The sequence below is a fragment of the Dermochelys coriacea genome, chromosome 1 (assembly GCF_009764565.3).
Source record: "Dermochelys coriacea isolate rDerCor1 chromosome 1, rDerCor1.pri.v4, whole genome shotgun sequence".
Lineage (NCBI taxonomy): Eukaryota > Metazoa > Chordata > Testudines > Dermochelyidae > Dermochelys > Dermochelys coriacea.
Window position 1 is genome coordinate 327,172,405 of NC_050068.2, and position 22,058 is coordinate 327,194,462.

The 22,058-nt window shown below is 40.9% G+C and overlaps 1 protein-coding gene across 13 annotated transcripts in view; it reads left to right on the forward strand.

Moving 5' to 3' along the window:
* The window catches only part of SRPK2 (SRSF protein kinase 2), a 307,828-nt gene that overhangs the window by 81,113 nt on the left and 204,657 nt on the right, over positions 1-22,058 (forward strand). For 3 of the 13 annotated variants that reach the window (XM_043497309.1, XM_038401060.2, XM_038401098.2), the window contains exon 3: positions 13,856-13,919. The exons of 6 other annotated variants lie outside the window; for them this stretch is intronic. In XM_043497309.1, the coding sequence (XP_043353244.1) occupies positions 13,882-13,919 (38 nt within the window). In that variant the 5' untranslated portion in view covers positions 13,856-13,881. Of the gene's footprint in view, positions 1-13,654; positions 13,920-22,058 lie in introns of those variants that run through there. 4 more of the 13 variants (XM_043497282.1, XM_038401106.2, XM_043497266.1 and 1 more) reach the window with 3 other exon arrangements.

Consider the following 22,058-nt stretch of genomic DNA (forward strand, 5'->3'; position numbering starts at 1 on the left):
GTACAGTGGCGAAAATTGAAATGAGTCACACACTAATCCTCTTGAGTTGAGGATAATTTGTTTCTGGTACTTCCTTCTGGAACTCAATTGTAGACTGTGCTTTATGTAGCATTTTTAGAGCCTGGTCCTCCTGGAGTTCCAATAGTTCCATTTCTAGAGTAGACGTTTCCGTAACCATGATTTTGGGAATCGGACAGCTGTCGTTGATCATATCAACCATGAATAGTTTTAAAAGAAAGGCAAAGTAGGATCTCAACTTCTGCAAGTCTTCAAGCCTGGCCTGAAAGTCATCAAGCAGTCCTTGTAATTTGCCTCTGTATTCCTTGAGTTTGTGATCTTCTTCTACTTCAATTTCAGGGAATGTTTCCCTGCTCTTGAGATGGGAAAAGTGGTTGAAGTCTCTTGACACTGTCTCTCTGCAGAAACTTTAACTTGTTCTGGAAGCTGAAGACCGTCTGAGTAAGGTCAGAAATAATCTTATCCTTCCCTTGGAGTGCCAATTTGAGAGTTTGCAAATGCTGCAAAATATCAGTGAAAAACATCAGATCTTGCATCCATTGCTCATCTTCCAGTTGTGGCTAGGACTTTCCTTTTTCTTCAAGGAAAGCATTGATAGGCTCCAACAGTTCCACAAACCTATTTAAGACATTGCTGGTTGATAACCACCTCTCAATACATCAGAAAGAGACAATGTTGGGTTTCATCGAAGACCCAGATCTTTGATGAAATTTTTGAACTGTTGATGAGTCTTCCCATTTGAGAGGGTAAAATTGACAATTTTTAGGACCGTCTCCATAACATTTTTATACTTGAAGTATCTGCTTGCAAGATGTTCATGATGGATAATGCAATGAACAGGGAGAATCTCTGGAAATTTGGGATCACTTTTCAAGAATCCGATAAGGCTCCCCCCGTGCCCCCACCATTACAGGTGCTCCATCAGTTGCAACACTGACAAATTCATCCAGGGATACATTGGCATTTGTCAATCTTTGTCAAGTGCATTCTTTGTCAGCACGATGGGTTGTTTCTTTCGCACCACTAAGTCCAGCATTTCATCTTTCACAATTACATCTGCGGAAACATAGCAAACAAATATCGCTAGTTGTGGTCTATCTTGTATATCAGTGGACTCGTTGATAACTAGGCTGAATGCTAGAGAATTCTTTAGATTGTTTTGCATCTTGTTTGCAACATCAGTGCTGATTTGGGAGATATGCCTCTCTGTAGTGTGGTGCAAAATTGAAATTTACTTGATTAGTTGTTTGTTTTGTATTACTTGGATCTAAAATTGCAACCACTTCTGCAATATTCTTCTTAACAAGTTCTCCATCACAGTGTGGTTATTTAGCATGAGCAATATTCGATTACATAAAATTAGCTCTGGTTATTGTGTTATCTTCCTTACTGAACACCAAAAGTAGTGTCTGTTGACTGTTTAGGTGTAATTTTAATGCAGTTAGCTTGTTTTTTCTTAATTCTGATTCAAGAGGCTACTTAGACAAAAAGTTATTGTGATTCGTTTCATAATGACGTTTCAAGTTGCTCACTTTGTAGTGAGTGAGTGATGCATGTCATCCATGAAATTAATGTAGGGTTAACATCTGTAACCCTTCTGCCAGGTGGAGTCAGCAGCAACAAGAGATGGGTTCAATATTTGGGGTCCATCTTAACAATACAATACGGAAGCAGATTGAGTCCTCAATCAGTAATCTGGGAAAATTACACACCACCACCTGGGTGCCTCTAAGAGACAATACTTCTCCTCTCACAAGCACGGAGTCTGAGTGTAGAAAAGAAACTTTAAATGGAAGGAAAGAAGTAACGTGGCATTAATTTGGGAAAACTTTGTAAGTAGGATTCATAAACATAAAACCATCAGCAAAACATTCATCCCAGAGTACGTTGCCTCAGGTTTTTGTGGGCATTGTGTGGGCAGCATATTCATAACATAGAAGGTGTAGATACTCATTTATCAACAAAGTCTAAGCAGCTTTGATATTAATCAGGCTGTCGGTCACTGAAATAATCTTCTCTGGATCCAGTTCATTGATTATATTTTTTGTAACTGTTCGGCAACATGTTGCGCTATATGGTGGTGCCCAGTTGTGCATTGGAATGAGAAAAACACTGTTTGCGGAGTTGTTCCCATGAAGTTGATGACTGAGACAAAACCCGCAGCCAAAGTAGGGCTGCTTCCTCAGCTGTCCCTCCAACAGAGATGTGGAGAGTCACCACTCAAGCATGCAGCAGCAGCCTATCCTGGAGAAGAACCACTCCTAGGCTCAGGTATTTCCCTAACCCCCAGAGCTGCAGATCAATCTGTGAAACAGTGTTACCCAACCAGGAACTCTTCTGTTGCCTTGCGCTGTGTCAAACTCTTGAGACTCTGAGCCTGCTCTTGATCCTGTTCCTGCCCCAGCCTTGCCCGACCAAGAATATTAAAGGAACTGGCACATGAAATTGCAAGCCCCTTAGCAAAAATGTTTAATGAATCTGTAAACTCAGGGGTTGTACCGTGTGACTGGAGAATTGCTAACATAGTCCCTATTTTTAAGAAAGTTAAAAAAAGCGATCCGGGTAACTACAGGCCTGTTAGTTTGATATCTGTAGAATGCAAGGTCTTGGAAAAAAAATCTGAAGGAGAAAGTAGTTAAGGACATTGAGGTCAATGGTAATTGGGACAAAATACAACATGGTTTTACAAAAGATAGATCATGTCAAACCAACCTGATCTCCTTCTTTGAGAAGGTAACAGATTTTTTTTAGATAAAGGAAACGCAGTGGATCTAATTTACCTCAATTTCAGTAAGGCATTTGATACGGTTCCACATAGGGAATTGTTAGCTAAATTGGAAAAGATGGGGACCAATATGAAAATTGAAAGATGGATAAGGAATTGGTTAAAGGGGAGACTACAGTGGGTCACACTGAAAGATGAACTGTCAGGATTGAAGGAGGTTACTAGTGGAATTCCTCAGGGATTGGTTTTGGGACTAATCTTATTTAATCTTTTTATTACTGACCTTGGCACAAAAAGCAGAAATGCGCTAATAAAATTTGCGGATGACAAAAAGCTGGGAGGTATTGCCAAGGACCGGGATATCATACAGGAAGATCTGGATGACCTTGTAAACTGGAGTGATAGCAATAGGATGAAATTTAACAGTGAAAAGTGCAAGGTCATGCATTTAGGGATTAATAACAAGCATTTTTGTTATAAACTGGGGACACATCACTTGGAAGTAACAGAGGAGGAGAAGGACCTCGGAGTATTGGTTGATCACAGGATGACTATGAGCTGCCAATATGATATGGCTGTGAAAAAAGCTAATGCAGTCTTGCGATGCATCAGGCAAGGTATTTCCAGTAGAGATAAGGAGATGTTAGTACCGTTGTACAAGGCATTGGTGAGATCTCATCTAGAATATTGTGTGCAGTTATGGTCTCCCATGTTTAAGAAGGATGAATTCAAACTGGAACAGGTACAGAGAAGGGCTACTAGGATGATCCGAGGAATGGAAAACCTGTCTTCTGAAAGGAGACTCAAAGAGCTTGGCTTATTTAGCCTAACCAAAAGAAGGCTGAGAGGAGATATGATTGCTCTCTCTAAATATATCAGAGAGATAAATACCACAGAGGGAGAGGAATTATTTAAGCTCAGCACCAATGTGGACACAAGAACAAATGTATATAAACTGGCCATTGGGAAGTTTAGACTTGAAATTAGATGAAGGTTTCTAACCATCAGAGGAGTGAAGTTCTGGAACAGCCTTCCAAGGGAAGCAATGGGGGCAAAAGACATATCTGGCTTCAAGACAAAGCTTGATAAGTTTATGGAAGGGATGATATGATGGGATAGCCTAATTTTGGCAATTAATTGATCTTCGACTATTAGCGCTAGATATGCCCAATGGCCTGTGATGGGATGTTAGATGGGGTGGGATCTGAGGTACTACAGAGAATTCTTTCCTGGATGTCTGGCTGGTGAGTCTTGCCCATATGCTCAGGGTTTAGCTGATCGCCATATTTGGGGTCGGGAAGGAATTTTCCTCCAGGGCAGAGTGGCAGAGGCCCTACGGGTTTTTTGCCTTCCTCTGTAGCATGGGGCACGGGTCACTTGCAGGAGGATTCTCTGCACTTTGAAGTCTTTAAACCATGATTTGAGGACTTCAGTAGCTCAGATATAGGTTAGGGGTTTGTTACAGGAGTGGGTGGGTGAGATTCTGTGGCCTGTGTTGTGTAGGAGGTCAGACTAGATGATTATAATGGTCCCTTCTGACCTTAAAGTCTATGAGCCTGTTCTAGTCTTGTCCTTGCGCTACCCTGACCTTGTTCCAGCCCTGATACTGATCTGTTTCAGCCTTGCTTGCACTTCCCGACATCCCTGGACATTCAGACTCTGATTACCCAGCTTTGACCTTTGTCCTATATCTGGATCACAAATACAATACTGACTAGGTTTGTCCCCTCGACCTAGACCACCCATCTTGGACCCCTAGCTTGCACCTGCACTGTGGCTATGGTACTGATTTAGCTTGTCCCTGAACTCTGACCTCTCGGCTTCGACCCCTGGCTTGCACCTGGGCTCTGGCTCCGGTACTGATGCTGGCTTGACTGTGGACTCTGATCTTGGTTCTGACCTTGGCCTGTCCCTGGATCTCAATTCCAATGCCAGCCTTGGCCCTCTTCTGACCCTATGTCAGATTCAGCCTCTGCTCCACTGACTAGACCTGACTACAAGGAGGCAGCACTGGCAATGATGCCCTCATTATGAGTATTGCATCATCCATCAGCCACTTGAGACGTGAAGAGCTTGTGCAATAAGAACACCAACTCTTTTTCAGGTTGTCTGCTTCAGCATTCAGAAGACTCCCTGCAAGCCATTTCTTACTTGGTACTTTGTAAACTGGACGCAACTTATGAAAAAATTCTAGCATATAAGGAACTTTGATTATAGGAAATGGTGTATTGCTGGCATAAATGTCTCTAGCAAATGTATGTCAGGTGATGCATGGGGGGGGCATGCGAGGTCACCTGATTTCTGCCAGGGTGGGAGTTGGGCTGAGCGAGGCTGAAGGCATGAGCCTGGGAAAGGCACCAGCAGCGAGCATTCCTGCTGAGCCCCACTAGGTGACGCACAGAGCAGGGACCTGAGATCAGGCTGGCAGCACAGCTCTCTGCCAGAGGGGATGCAAGGATGCCTGCTGAGTTTCATCCCTTCCTTGCTGGCTGGCAGCCACGGTTACCAGCTTGAGTACATGTCTGGATTAGTCTGCTTGGAGCTAGGGGAGTCAGTTGGGCGAAGGGCAACGCAGGCCGGGGGAGCTGGGGGTGGGGTGGGGAGCCCAGGGAGGCAGCGGGGGCCAAAGGCGATGGGTGGGAGTCTGGAGGAGGCATTGGGGGCTGGGGAAAGCAGTGGGGAGCAGGGCACCAAAATAAAAGTTTACCCAGGGCGCCATTTTCTCTAAGGCCAACCCTGGCGAGGCCAGCCTTATAGGTGGGTGACGTGGGCAATCGCCCAGTGTGCTGTGGTCGGGGAGGCACCGTGGTCAAGTGGGTGACTTGGCAGTCAGCAGGAAGTTGACCGCGGCTGTAGTGGTGAGGGAGGGGGCCTGCCATTGTGCGCCTCCTCCCCACCCCCCGTTAGCAGTTATTAGTCACCTATTTGTTCTGATCATGAGACATTCTATCCTCTAATTTGATGCACATCTGAAGGCTTTCCAGGAGTAAGAGTTTTCAATGCTGAAGCAGATGGAGTAGAAAAATTCTTGTTAGAAGAAGATGAAATGAAATTAGCTTTCCTTTCATTGTCACTCATATCACTGTTCTCATCAAAAGATGATGATGCTGAGGATGAAGTAGAAGGGGAATGCACAGAAGAAAACAAATTTTGATGGAGACCAGTTTTCCCTTTCTTAGGGCTTGTCTACATTACCCGCTGGATCGACGGGCAGTGATAGATCCAGCAGGTGTCAATTTATCGTGTCTAGTCTAGACATGATAAATCGACCACTGAGCACTCTTCCATCGACTCTGATACTCCACCAGGGCGAGAGGCGCAGGTGGAGTCGACAGGAAAGCATCAGCCATTGACTTACCACAGTGAAGACACCGCGGTAAGTAGATCTAAGTACATCAACTTCAGCTACGTTATTCAGGTAGCTGAAGTGGCATAACTTAGATCGATCTGCCCCCGCCACCCCGGTGTACAGCAGGCCTTACTGTTTGACTGCAATAATCTAAATTTGACAGCAGTGGACATGTGTCACAAGAATTCAATGAGTGCTTCTCCATTCTTTCTAAGTGTGTTATATATGTGGAAGAACAGAGCTTGTACTTGGCTTTAACAGTTTTTCCATGTTCATGTCTAGCAAAAAACATTCATACAAATGATTTTTGTTTTCCCTGGCTCTACCTAATTTATTATCTCATTAATGTCTTTTTACTTTTGTAATGCTTTCTAGATTATGAAGTATCTCTTGTATTTCAGCCAGTCAGTAGAAATTCAGTTCTGTTTCTAACTGCTGATGTTCCAGAAGATTCCAGCTAGTCAAAATGCTTTTGGATATGCTGCCCTCTCCCTCCCAGGACCATTACAGACTATTAGATCATGTGGAGGGATATGGGGCAGGCAGCAGATGCCCCATCCTCTTTGCATGAAACATAAGCAGCATCAGGAAGAGAGGGGCCTCACAAAAATTTTATGTCACACCCTCTCATTAGCATAAAACTTATATTTTCAGCCAGGTTTGGCTATATATGTGTATTGTGTACGGGATTTTTGTTGAGAGGGGAGGAGTGGGGGTTTATTTAAATGGGTATTTAATGTACATTGTTTGCTTTGTGGAGAGTTGGAGAGTTGTTGGAGTTCAATAGCTGTGAAACTTTTGTTTGTTAAGGGAAAGTCATGGTGCCTGTACCCCCCCCGACCCCCCGAGTTAATTTTTGTAAGTTTGTCTAGTCACAGTTTAGATTGTAAAATCTTCATGGCAGGAGCCAAGTCTTTTAACTTGTTTAATTTGTTTTGTAAACTGCCATTTACATTGATGGTCTAGCATACAAATAAAGATATATATATATATATATATATATATATATATATATATATATACACATACATTCATACACTGTTCTAGAATACTCCAGCCAGTCAAGATGCACAGCTTTCAATTAGTTTGCCTCTTTCCCAACAGATTGTAGTAAAATGAGTGATCAAGACATTTAAGTAGGCTTGCTAACAGATAGCACCATGATACAATCATAAGGTAGGCTGCCATTTACATCAGGGCATTCTTGCTGGAATATTTGACAATATTTGACTGGTTAAAGATAGGCGATCAGTTGATTGGTCATATGACATTATTGGACAGCTCAGTAGACTGGCTTACCAGGCCTACATGTTAGTACTGCATTTATGTTGGCAGCTGTGTTTAATTGTGTCTCAATTTTTTTGTCCTTTGACTTGCATTAGAAGTTTGTTCTTCCAAGGTTTATCTTAGAATGATGGCTAAGTAAGTGGTGGGAGAGTTCTGGTTTCAGAAGGTTTGATAGCATAGCCGATGTGCATAATGGCTGTTTAAAAATTGCTAGCTTCATTGTGGTCTAGAATCTAAGCTTTCTTTTAAAAAGAAAATTCTTCTGCAGTGTTAATCTTCAGAATGTGAACCACATGTGAAACAACACAGTGATGTGTGCCTAAATCTTTAGACAGCTTGAGACAATAGCTGTGAGAGAAGCATGAACTGCTTCCATTCATCCCAAAGAGAGTTGACTCTGAAATTCAATTATGTTAATTTAAGTTTTAACTTGGTTAAATAATTCATTATTGATTATGTTAGCAGGAACAAAATGCGATTTCTACTTGCACACAATGGCAGATATTGAGATATTTATTTAGTTCTCAGAGGTATGAGGGTGGTATATTAATTCTGCCTCCTCCTCCAGATTTGTCACTTTCACCTTTATCCAAAAGGGGCAGTTGTATGTCCTTCCCCAGTAAGGCTATATCTACACTTTAATCCCTACAGTGACATAGCTTCAGCATTGCATCTGTGTTGTTGTAGCGTTTCAGTGTAGACACTTACTACAATGGTGGTAGGGATTCTCCCATCACTGTAAGTAATCCACCTTCCCAAGAGGTGGTAGTTAGATTGACAGAAGAATTCTTCTGTCAATTTAGTGATGTCTAGACGGGGAGTTAAGTTGACTTAACTGTCTGTCAGGGATGTAGATTTTTCACATCCCTGAGAGATGTAGCTATGTTGATATAACTTTTTCAGTGTAGACTAGCCCTCGGACTCCACTGTCTCCTTCATACAGAAATCACCGCTCATTCTTACTTGCTGATAAAGCCCCAACTATCTCCTACTCAGCTGTCAAAATCTCCAGCTTTCTTCTCCCAATAATTTTTACAATGGTTATTAATTTTCAATATAGATAGCATAAATTTAATTTGATATCCAAATTAAACAAGGAAAATGTGTACTAGATGAAATTATTGTAAGGTTGAGGCACAATTGGTTGAAAAACCATGTTCAAAGAGTAGTTTTCAATGGTTCGCTGTCAAACTGTGAGGATGTATCTAGTGGGGTCCCACCTAAGGGGATCTGTCCTGGGTCTGGTACTTTTAAATATTTTCATTAATCACTAGGATAATGGAGTGGAGCGTATATTTATGAAATTTGTGGATGACACCAACCTGGGAGGGATAGCTAGCACTTTGGAGAATGAGAATAGAATTCAAAATGACCTTGATGAATAGGAGAATTGATCAAAATCAACAAGATGAAATTCAGTAAAGACAACTGCAAAGCATGACCAGTTGGGGGGAAAAAAATCAGATGTACAAATGCAAAATGGGGTATAACTGGCTAGTTTGTAGTACAGCAGAAAGGGATCTGGGGATTATAGTAGATCACAAATTGAATATGAGTCAACAACAGGGGTGAAAGTAAGTCTAGGGACTTACCAGTACAGGGCTGGGCTGGGGCCGGCTCTGTCCCCTTGAAGGGGGGGGCTTTGGGTGGAAGGGGTGGGGCTGGGGGGGTCAGAGCCAGCCCTGGCTCACCTTGTACTGGTAAGTGCCTCCCCCCGCCTCAGTAACAGCAGCAGCCGGGAGCTCTGGCAGCGGTTTAAAGGGCCCGGGGCAATAGCGGCAGCTGGAGCAAACACACAGGTAAGGCCTCACCCAGTTGCATGGGAGGACTCAGCTCTGGAATTTACCCAGCACTCATGTGCATACCTCCTTTCAGATATAAACCCCACATTATATTGACTTGCACTGTACAGTAACTCCTTGCTTAATGTTGTAGTTATGTTCCTGAAAAATGTTACTTTAAGTTAAATGATGTTAAGCGAATCCAATTTCTCCATAAGAATTAATGTAAATAGTGGGGGGGTTAGGTTCCAGGGAATTTTTTTTGCCAGACAAAAGTCAGTCTCTCTCTCTCTCTCTCTAATATACACAGTATAAGTTTTAAACAAACAATTTAATACTTTACACAGCAATTATGATTGTGAAGCTTGGTTGAGGTGGTGGAGTCAGAGGGTGGGATATTTTCCAGGGAATGCCTTACTGCTAAATGATGAACTAGCACTGGACTGAGCCCTCAAGGGTTAACACGTTGTTAATGTAGCCTCACACTCTACAAGGCAACAGGAATGGAGGGAGGAGACACAGCATGGCAGAGAGAGACAGAGACACACACTGTGTGTGTGTGTGTGTGTGTGTGTGTGTGTGTGTGGCGGGGGAGGGAGGGAGAGACAGACACACACTGTGTGTGAGAGAGAGAGATGCGCATTGCTCCTTTAAATACGCTGACCTCACTCTAAGTACACTGCCTTTTAAAGTAGATCAGCAAGTTGAGACAGCAGCTGCTGCGAGCAAACTTCTTTGGTTCTGAGTTCCCCTCCTCACCCCGCTCTGTGGAGAAGGGGGTAAAGGAGTGGGGCACCCTGGCATTAGCACTCCTCTTCCTCTGCACAACAAGCAGGAGTCTCCCGGGAGCAGCTCCAAGGAAGAAGGCAGGAACAGCACACAGCAGTGGGAGGAGGCTGTCCACAAGAAACTAAGGGGAGCAGATGGGGGGCTGCCAGTCCACCCTGGTTCCAAGCCCCCAGCAGCTAGGTCCAACAGGCGACTCTTTCTGCAAGCAGTGGACAAAGCAGGTGGCTGCCAAACAACGGTTATAAGGGAGCATTGCGCAACATTTAAATGTGCATGTTCTCTAATTGATCAGCAACTTAACAATGAAACAATGTTAACCAGGGCGATCTTAAGTGAGGAGTTACTGTATTGTCTTTAATTACTTGAACATGTACTATTTGTTTCCCTTGCAGGACTCCTGCCTCATTCCGTGAATGGGTAGATATTCAATATTTCTTTTTGTCCTCCTCATTCAGTTTGTGGCCCTAGGTGTTACTTTTGATTGGGTATTTTTATGGTGCTCTCACCCTTGTGTCTGAGTGGTTTAGAAAACACTAATGAATTTATCTTAACAATACCTCTGTAAGATTAAACAATAGTATTATCCCCATTTTACAGCTGGGGAACTGAGCCACAGAGATAGTAGGTTTCAGAGTAGCAGCCGTGTTAGTCTGTATTCGCAAAAAGAAAAGGAGTACTTGTGGCACCTTAGAGACTAACAAATTTATTAGAGCATAAGCTTTCGTGAGCTACAGCTCACTTCATCAGATGCATTTCCGAGATAGTAGATTGCAGAGATAGTAGGGGCAGAATTGACCCATGTTCACTAAATTTGAGTGTCCAACTTGAAATACTTATAGCCTATTTTTTTCAGAATACTTACCCCCCCCCTTTTTTTTTTGTAGAACTTTACATATTCAAAGCACAGCTCCAGTTGACTTCAGTTGTAGTGATTGGCATTTCTGCAAATCTGGCCCCAGGTGTCTCATGTTGGGCACCCACAAAATGGGGAACACACAATTAGTAGACAGCTGTGAACACTTTAAGAGAATTATTCAGCATCACACAGGGACTGTGTGGCAGAGGCAGGGGTAAAATCTAATTATCCAGGGTGGCATTCAACTTCCTTAACCATAAGATCATCCTTTCTCTTCCTGCAATCCCCTGCCTCAGTCACTACCTACCTTCCAACTTCTGCAACAAATGAGTCAGCAGTCCTATAGATAACAGCCTCCTTCATTACACCACCATGATTCATTCCCAGAGTACTATTCATTTGGGGAGGGGGAGAGGGCGGCAAAGTATGTGACATGAGTCTGTATCATAATGCACATGCATATAATGAATGGGGACCAAATTAAGATTGCACAGGTAACCTGAATTCTGGCATTTTCTAGCTTGAGCGCTTGTGTTTGTAATGTGATGTTCTTTTAACCTAGATTTTTGGCTGTCATCTCCTAAGGTGTGTATTTTTGTTTTGTTTTTAAAGCAAAAAAATAGAAATTCTGTCATACGGAACCACACTGATTCCCAACTTGAGTCATTAGCACATTTTGGACCTTCAGATTCATAGTGCGGAGAGACCTTTACCACTTGAACTAACAGAGCGGTCGAAATAGTTGGCTGTTGTCCTTTATTTGGACCAGCCACTAGAGGGGATTGAGACACATGCTTTGGCAGTAGATTTCACTTTTGTTTGCTGACAGCAGAGGGTGTAGAGACTTAGGACTCCACCCTAAGTTCAGTTCCAGGTTCTGTCAGGAAGGGTTTTCTAATGGTTCTAGTTCCTTCTGCCCTTGCTTTCCCTCTCCCCCTCCTCAGCCTGTCTCTGCTCCAATGTGCCCCATCCCAACACTCCTGTCCCTGTCCCCATTGGATCTTGTCCCGCCTGCCTCTGCTCCTATCCACACTCCCACACCTAGACTTCTGCCCTCCTCATCTCTGCTCCTCTCTATCCCCTGCACAGGTCCCAGTTCTTGTCCTTCTCTGCTCCAGTGTATCCCAGCTCCTGCTTCTCTTCCCACACTGCCTGCTCCTATTCCCCCCCCCCCGCCATCACTTCTGTCCAACGTTATGTTTCATCTCCTCCCCCTCTTCTGTTGCATGCGGCTCCTGACCTTCTCAGTTCTTCTCTCCCTTCTGGTTTCTGCAGCTCCCCTCCCCTTCGCAGTTCACCCCTTTGCATTTGAATCAAGTTGCTTCCTCCTCCTTCCTGCATGGAGACATCAGGGGCACATGCAAGTACATCTCATTTCTTATCCCTGCTACCTTAATGGCCCCTAATGGCTGGGAGAGGCAATAGCAGGGAAAATCATGCTCAGTCCCTGAATCCCCATGATGGAGTATGCTCAGTGCAGACGCAGGGTATTTTGGAAAATTTAGCTATCAAATTCTAATAATCCTCTACTGAGCTTGTGGAAACTGATACTTTTTGGAGGCTTATAACTTAGCCAAATTTGTGCAGTTTGGGGAAAGCAAAAGACACACCCCAAACAGCAAGGTGACCCCCACCCTACTGCTTGCTAAATTTCAAGCCCTTGTTCCAAAGCATGGTAATGCTAGCTTCTTAATGAAATGGTTGTAAGATTTTATTTTAACATGGGAAAAACATGCTTTTTCTTAATCTGCTGCTCAGAAATGGCTGAACTTTTTTTCAGCTGAAACATAAATGCAGTACCCTGAGACAGATCCATGACATGGAAACGGTCAGCCTGAATAATTAAAGTTTCGAAAAGTTATAAGCAATTGAAACAGGATCTTAAATTATAACCAGTCAACTTTATTTTATGATAGTATCCATTGGTTTTCATCTGAAACATTTAAATAACAGACCTTCTGGCTACATGATGATCTTAATTTATTTTTAAAACCATGTATATTTGGTTTTGAGATCTCATGAAATAGAAATCACAGATGGTTTGGGAATATTTTTTTCTTCTGCCTCCCTCCCAACAGTAATCTGTTAGTAAAATTGATCTGGCTCTCGATATTTCTGTTCTAAATGGGATTGTCAGGCCATTTCTTTTATGACAAGTATTATGTATCAGCCCCACTCTGCTAATGAGTGTTGCTGTTCATTGGTTGTGAGCATTAGGAGGGGCAATTAAAGTATTAGGAATAAAAAATTGAAGGTACATTTAAATTTGGCCTTCAAAGTGTATTTGAAAGAGCATCCTGTACTCTTAATTTAAGAAACTCAGATATTAGTATATGCTGTTTATGATTTCTGATCCATATATTAAAGTAGGTTTCAGAGTAGCAGCCGTGTTAGTCTGTATTCGCAAAAAGAAAAGGAGTACTTGTGGCACCTTAGAGACTAACAAATTTATTAGAGCATAAGCTTTCGTGAGCTACAGAAGTGAGCTGTAGCTCACGAAAGCTTATGCTCTAATAAATTTGTTAGTCTCTAAGGTGCCACAAGTACTCCTTATATATTAAAGTAGTGTTTAAATACTTCATTCTTTGTGACAAAAATAATTCAAAGAGCCATATTTTTCAGGGCTTTTGAAATGAATTTTCCAAAGGGTAGTAAATATGTTCAGGTAGCAAAGCTGCAGAATAATTTACCCCCCCAAACGATTTGTTTGATTTTTCGTGGACACTGGAATTTGTGCAGCGGTTTGTAATTCGTTATGATAAGAATCATCTAGTAAATATGTTAGCTCAACCTCAAAAGAGTAACCACCCCTCTGCTTAAAAGAAATGGTACTTCCTGCTTTCATAAACAGTCATGTGCATAGTTTAGCAAGGCCTGATGCCTCTGGAGCTTTTTCCTTTCGAGCACCATTGAATCAGTCCTTACTGAAATACTGTGAATCTCGTGGTCTCATTCTGAACAAAAGGGATTAGGAAAAAATCATTCTATAATAAGACTTTGGAAAGCAAGGGCAGGCAATCTTGGTTGTGAATATTTTCTGATTTTTCCAGAAATCAAGCAGAAGATTGAGCTGCTGATGTCAGTTAACTCTGAGAAGTCGTCCTCTTCAGAAAGGTACAGCTACATCTCTTGCATGAACAATTAATGGTGTAGCATTGCAAAGAAGCAGTATAGGGCATTTTTTTCTTGTCAGTTTGCTAATTTTGTTGATGTATTGCATGCTGGTTATTGTAATGTATTGATTGAATCTGTGTTTTTGGTTAAGCTTTGTGTCTTTTTGTAAAGGGTTATTGATTTTTGTTTTTAATGAAGTCTAATCAGCAGCAACATGCAAATCATAATACAGCAGACTGCTGGTTTATATATACTGTTGTTCAGTCTGTGTTCTATTTTTTGTTTTCACCCAAAAAGCATCTTGATTTCTAAATTCAGTTTCAAAAATTAGATTTTTTTTTTTTGCTTTGTATTAGAGGAAATCATTTTACAGTTACCATGATTGCTGTTAAATTTGGGTTAGTAGAAAATATAATTTGGTGAACCATTAAATTTCCTGTTATGTTGAAAGGGAGTGTCCTTTGCAAATAGCTTAGGAATTGCAAACACACAAATTAGTCACATTCTGTAAGATAGATGTGATGCTTCTTCAAGTCTGTGCTAGGAAATGGAACAGTCACTGCATGCAGTAATAATGGTTCATGCCTGCAGGTAAGGACAAAATGACTCAAGTGTTTTTAAAGCAATTACTTTATCTGTCAATCAGATTATTATAATTATAAGTAGCTGTTTCATTTTACATAGATATTTTTAAATAAATAAATAAATTTTATATATATATATATATATATATATATATATATATATATATATATATAATTTATTTATTTATTTTTGACATTCAGATTTTTGACATGCAGTGTCCTCTTAGTGACTATTTTGGTGCTTTTAATAACCAAACCTGTTCACTCCTGTTTTGCTTGAGATTTAATTTTAACAGAAACTTGTGTTAATGAAATTATTTCAACTGAGGACAACATAAGATCAATTCAAATCAAAATACTATTTGAATTAAATCATTTCATCTGTGTGCAGCTGAGTATTATATATTTCGGAAATGAGTTGCCAGAATTGTAATAAGTAATTTAGTACACCTAAGCAGGCTTTTTTAGCTGAAATGATGTTATCTAAAATGTATTTGAATGAATGGTTAAACATAATAAAACATAAGGGCAGTGCATTGGAAATCTAAGTTAAGGGAACATATATAGGATAAAAGACAAATAATTAAAAATGAGAACTTGCTGTGGGGCAAGCATGGCTTTAAAACAATATGAGCAGTTTAATTGGATTTATGACACTAGCAAGGGTAGACGTGAACTAAAGCATGATATTGCTTTTCAGTAGCTCTAGCATGACAAAATATCAGAGCAATGAGAGATACAGAAAATGGTGGGGGGGAGTGGGTTGTTAAGTCACCTTTCCAAAATGGAGAAATGTAAGAAAAGCTTTGGGTTATTTTTGCGAGTATAAATTGAAAGTCATTAAGAAAAAGCCTAAGCCATATAAACTGTAAAATGTTAGGTCAAATAAATGGTGGTGGTGATAGGAGAGAGGATGACGGGGTGAAAGTAGTACAGGAAACAGGTGTTAACTGTGATTTTTAGGGCTTCTGTGAAGGATACGGCGATGAAGTGGTGAATCCAATTAGAATATATTTTTAGCAGCTCGAATGCTATGACAAACTGGTGGCTAATCAAAATATATTGTTGCTCAAAATGTGTGTCAAAATACAGTATGAACTCTGGGAAGAAACTGATGGCTGACCAACATGAACCTATGTCTCTAAAGTATTGTTATACATAATTAGAAAAGGAGGAAAGGATTTTAAAGATGCATTTTATGCTCATGATCCATTAAAAATGCCCTTAATTTAAAAATTAAATTTGGCAAGTGCATAGTTCATAAGTTGCCTCATGGTTTTAAGTATTTTGAAGGAAAAAGGTAAATCTGAAAAGGTCAAGATAACTATTAAAAATTAGATATTGTGCATGCATAGTAAACTTTCTACAATATTCAGAGATTTTTGAGCATTGTGAGATACTACTATTTTAGTGATTTGAGTTGATGTTCATTAGTTACACAGTTTATAGGGTCAGAAATCAGCAAATAAAGACTCACACAGTCTGTCAGATACAGTTTTTCATTATTACTATAAAATATCCACCTTCGTTTCCCTGAACCTAAAAATATACTGAATTTATTCACTGCACAGTAGGAAACAATATTATCTACCCTATTAACTTTCAGATCCTTCTATGACCTTTAAAAATTACAATATAAAAAAGCTGTTTTGTAAAAGAAATCTATACTATCAAATAGGTGACATTAAACAATGAAAGTAAGCGCATTTAAAGTGTTTGTGAAACTCTATCCTTACCTATTGGGCACAGGTATTGAGTCTGTATACGGTATATACATAGTGTTTATATGTCAACTTACTGTTTGGGCACACATTTAGTCTTAGGTTATATTTGTTTCCATTTTCATTTATGAACATGGGACTCCTCTGATACTATGAGTTGCCCGGTGGAAGATCTAAAGTAGAGTCTCTGGTTTGGTCCCATGTTTTCCAGGCCAGGAGAGGTTAATAGAGGATGCTTGCACCTTCCTGGGGTGAGAGGGGAGAGGTTAGGATTTGTGCATTGACACAAACTGTACCCAGTGTGAGTGGAAGGGATAAGGGAGAGTTTGACCCTCTGCCTCTCTTCTCTTAGAAAAGGTGCTTTGATGATTGCAGATTCTACCTGAGGAAAAGGCATGTTCTTTTTTTAAGATCAATATACTGTCTTGTCAGGCAGGAGTAATCCTTAGTAGGAAGAAGATGGGAATAAAAATGAAAAAAAAATGGCCGTGTTTTAAGAAGGCTCAAATTCTTAAAATCCTGCTTTATGATCCTGGGTTAGTTGCTATCTCTCAGGTTTCCCTCTTTTTAAGAGGCCCTGATATGAAGTGAAACTAACAAGGAAGTGTGATGATGGAGGTTTTCAGACGGGGTAGGCAAACAGCCTGGCCCCCCCCCTATCTGTCCCCTCCCACTTCTGCCCCCTGACTGCCCCCACACATCCAACCCCCCCTGCTCCTTGTCCCCTGACCACCCCCTCCTGGGACCCCCGCCCCAACCACCCCCGGGACTCCACCCTCTATCTAACCCTCCCCCGCTCCCTGTCCCTTGACTGCCCCCCCAGAACCTCTGCCCTATCCAACCGCCTCCGTTCCCCATCCCCTGACTGCCTCCGCCCCATCCAACTGCCCCCTCCTCCCTGTCCCCGGCTGCCCCGCGGTACAAACTGCCCCTTATCCAACGCCCCCGACCCCCTTATCATGCCACTCGGAGCAGTATGTCTAGGAGCCGCACCGCCCGGCTAGAGACAGACACGCTGCCGCGCTGCCCTGCACGAGCGCGGAGCCCCACCACCCAAAGCGTTGGCAGCGTGCTGAGGCTGTGGGGGAGGGGGAACAGTGGGGGAGGGGCCAGGGGCTAGCCTCCTGGGTCTGGAGCTCAGGGGTCGGGCACGACTGTCCCGTGGGCCTTAGTTTGCCCACCTCTGCTTATGGACAAGGAGGCCTCAAGTTGTTGAGGCAACAACCTCAAAAAGGAAAGTAATACAAATATGAGACACTTTTTCCCTATAAAATTCACTCAAAAATAATTGGAATTACTTAGTTGGGATTGGGGGGCTACTACATCAGCATTAAAATATTTTTTTTCTGTATGATCTTATTAAACATTTCATTTAGTAGACTCAATTAGATATAAATTTAGAAATGTAGGGTAGGGTGATAACTGCCCCAAATAAAGGGAAGTTTCAGCATATCCTCTGTGTTAACATGTATATGTTTTTTCTTTTGCATGATTTTGAAGGACAGTCCTCCTTTAAGAGAAGATAACATTAATGAGAAAACATATTACAAAATCATGTAATATTGGGAATAAGCTCACTTACTGTACCTCTTGCTGTATCCCTCTCTGCAGGTAGCCTAAGCCTGCATGTTCTTTGGGTATTCAGTAGTGGATACGTGAAGTTGCCAGCAGAGTTCTTGCTGCAGCCATTAGAGAGCTGGGACCAGCAGTCATGGGGAGGGAGTCTGCTTTTCAATAACCTGTAAAAGGAGGAAAAACATCATATTTACGTTGCAAACGTCCTGTCCCCCTTTTGTATTTATTTGGTGCATTCAGCACTTTAAGATACAGCTGCACTTTTAAAAGTGTGGACGTGCACATGCTTATGTGTGTGCCTTTATGTGAACCTATTTTGCAGAACTCCTTTCAGAGGATGTCTGTGGACTTTGCATTTTAAAGACAGAAAAGTCACTTAATCTGTCTGTGTCACTTTACAATCACTGAACATTCCCTAATAAATTTAACACACAGTATATTAATCTTTCTCGTAAATAAGAACAAAGTGCTCAGTAAACTATATTTACCGCTGTGATTTCTGTATCCGGAATTTGTGATCTGTCTTCTCATTGATGTAGTTTGACAAAAGGTGTTATTGTGTAGGTCACTGACAAGGTTAATAGTTCTAAAATATTTAACCTACTTTTTTCCTTGTATCTTTTTGCAGACCCTATATGTGTATTTTACTTTAAAATGAACTCACACTTTAATGCTCTATTTTTTATTTATTTATTTTTTAAATCAATATTAGGCCTGCACTTATGAGCAGTCTTACAATAGAAAACCAGTAAGTATATGTATAATGGAAAAAACAGTGTTCAGGTTCTAAGGTGTTTTATAAATAGCAGCGAGAGGAGAATGTTTTCAGATCATAAAATATCTTGACAATGTCTTTTTTAAAAAAAATCCAAATGTGCAGTATTATTGATGGGGATTGTGTAGAGACAGCAACTGGTTCTTTCTTGTATTTTATTTCCATTCATTTTGTAGCCTTGAGCTTTTTTCACTGCTCTCTCTTTTAGTAATTGATCTATTCAGAGCAAATGAAATGTTTGCTTTTGATGCATTTACATTCTCCCTAGATTGGTCCATCTCCAAGAATTCTGTCAGGAAGGAAGAGAATTGAGGAGGAAATCTAAAATAATGAAAAAGAAAGTGCAGGCCTAGTACTGTCTCTATTCTCCTTACTTAAGAAAATAACTTCTGCTAGTTGTTGCAAGATTATGTTGTGAAAGGGAGTGAGTATATTGTAGCGTTCTTTCATGAATAGCAACCAAGGTTTTTAAGGGTCCATAAAGCGAGTTGTGTGTTCTATATATGTACACATTTCCCCCTTATACAGTATTTATGTAGAGAATTGTCATTTGCTGATAACAAACAGTAGGGCTATGGCATTCTCACAAGTGGATAAGTCAATTTCAAGCAATATTCAGCTTTCTATCTTTCGTATGACATGGCATCAGTGTTAATGTGATATAAATATGTTTTGGAATAAGTGCTAGATAATGGTGCATTTCATGATTATAACTATATTGGGGTTTTGTGACATAATAGGATTGAAGCCAGAATGATGTATCATGTTCCTGGAATTGTGTTTGTTTTATTTTGAGTTTCTCTAATTTTATTTAATGTGATATATACATATTAAAAGACAGAGTTCACTTTTCTTCTTGCCACTTTTTATCCTTTTGTCTTTATACTTCTTCCACGGTGCTTGTTTCATTTTTTTAACTAGAATAAAAAAAATAAGTTTCTAATTGGTTTAGTTTCTAATTCAGAACAATTCCAATTTGTTTTAAGAGCACTTTGCTCTTTGCTGTGCTGCTTTTAACTTTCAGTTTTTACTAAAAATAACTTGGGGAGATGTCCTCTTCAACGCTTAGCCGAACGGTTGGCTTTAGCGATTGTTCAGCCTTTGGTCCATTCCTGCACAGCCACAAGGGCTTGACGGCCCGAGAGTCCAACATTGGAACAGACTTGATGAACCCATGTAATAGAGCATCTGCCTCTGGCCCACCTCCCTCCCTCAGTTAGTGGAATAATATCCCAGATATTACAAGCCACCGGGAGAATGGCGTTCGCTGGAATGTCTTGTGACATTCTCGTGCATGTCTGAAAAGTGTAAGATGCCATCTGCGGACAATGGCCTCAGTAGTCTGTAGACCAGAGCAGCCATAAACATCTGCATTACAAATGAAGTCATTCCACTTTATGCCCAATATATGACGATGGCATTTTGTGTCCACTGTGATTATATGTTATATTTCACTTTTCCTTTTTAAAAATAGTGAACCAACATTGCTTTTAATAGCACTTCATGTAGGGTTGCTTGATGTTTAGTGTAATTTTCGTGTTAAAACAATCAGCCTGTGATACCGTTAATGTGCCAGATTTTTAATTTTATTTTAAGCAAAATACGAAAGGGGTACAGGCATGAGCAGTTCTGTTATAATTCACAATTGTGCTGATGTGAAAAAGCAGTGGAAATTGCATGTTTGCATGGTAAAAAATAATAATTTATAGATAACGTGTTCCACCCATGAATTAAAAACTTTCTGGACATCACATCTGTGATGGGTCTCCCCTTGACCCCCGGGGTGCCACGTGATGTACTGGGGTTCCACTGAGCCCACCTGTTCCACCAGCCTGGGCTCCCTCACTCTGTCCTGCTGCGCATGCACACACAGGTAGGGACATACCCAGCTGCAGAATGACACCGATACTGAAATCAGTACTGCATGGGAAGGCTTTCAGCTAGGGACTTGCCCAGCACACAGGTGCACACACCTTGTGGAGTATAAACCCAAAATTATGTTGTCTTGTGCTGAACAGAGATCTATACAGCGTAAGCTCATGAAATCCGCTCCCTCCCTCAATGTGGAGGAAGATCTGCACAGCTTCCCCCGACCCCTGTTATGAATTGCACAAACTGGGTTTTAGAATAAACAATAAAGTTTAACTACAAAAGTAGGTTTCAGAGTAGCAGCCGTGTTAGTCTGTATTCGCAAAAAGAAAAGGAGTACTTGTGGCACCTTAGAGACTAACAAAGGTGCCACAAGTACTCCTTTTCTTTTTACAAAAGATAGATTAAGTGATTATAAAGGAAAGCAAACGGGTCAAAGCAGATTACTGAGCAAATAAAACAAAACATGCAACCTAAGCTTAATATACTAAATGAACTGGCTAATAGTAGCCCATTCTCACCCTAAATGTTGTTTTGTGCAGCTTGCAGAGTTTCTAGAAGGTAAATTGCACTGCTTGCAGTTTAAATCTCCAGGTATTCCTTTCACAGGCTAGACCTTTCTCGCATGGCTCAGCCCCTGCCCTCTCCCCACCCCAGTTTAGTTCCTTTGTCTCTTCAGGTGTTTTCAGCAGCCTTCCTTCTTGGGCAGAGAGGCTATGGAGAATAATGTAGGTTAACTCACTCCAGCCTTCAATAGGATTTGCATATGGTGGGAATTCTTTGTTTCCAAGTTTGACCCCTATCCCCTCCTAGTGGAAAAATACCAGCAGTCCAAGATGGTGTCCAGTACGAGGTGACATGATCGCATGACTTTGCATTGACAAAGCAGCATCCCAGAAAACTACTCAGGAAGGAGGGAGATTAGTATCTTCAGAATCCTATTGTTCTCCCTAATGGCCCATTCCAGGCTGATTGCATACTGTCTGGTGGGCGTTCGCCAGGTGAAAACACAGTTTTAATTGTTACATAATCTATATTCCTAACTTCAGGTACAGAAATGATACATGCATACGAATTAGATAATCTCATTCAGTAAATCATAACCTTTCTATTGATACCTCACAGACCCATCTTGCATAAAAAAATCTTAGTTATGCCATATTCATATCATAAGTATATCTCTATGAAGAATATGGGGTGTAGTGTCACAACATCCATTAGTTGTAACTTCTTAGAGCTGCCAATCACTTCAGGACATAGACCAAAATGCACTGTGTATCGTGTTTCAAAACGTAAACATTTAGAGATTTTATTTTTTCCCCTAAGGTCTTGTTTTCCTACATATTTTTGTCCTCAGTGACAGAATTTCACTTAATTCCTGGTTCTTACTGGAATCTTTCAGCTATGACTTTAACATCAAAACTTATAACTTCAATATTTTTGCTGTAACTATGTAAGGAATGTTTTCATTAATATCTTTGATATTGAGGTGCTTGTTTGTGTACCACTTTGGCGTTATTTTTTCCTTTTGATTTGAACTTTTTTCTTCTCGAAAAGGGCCTTCAACGTAAGCTTGTTTATGAAGTAGTTTCATTACAGGGGAGCACAGTTTCTA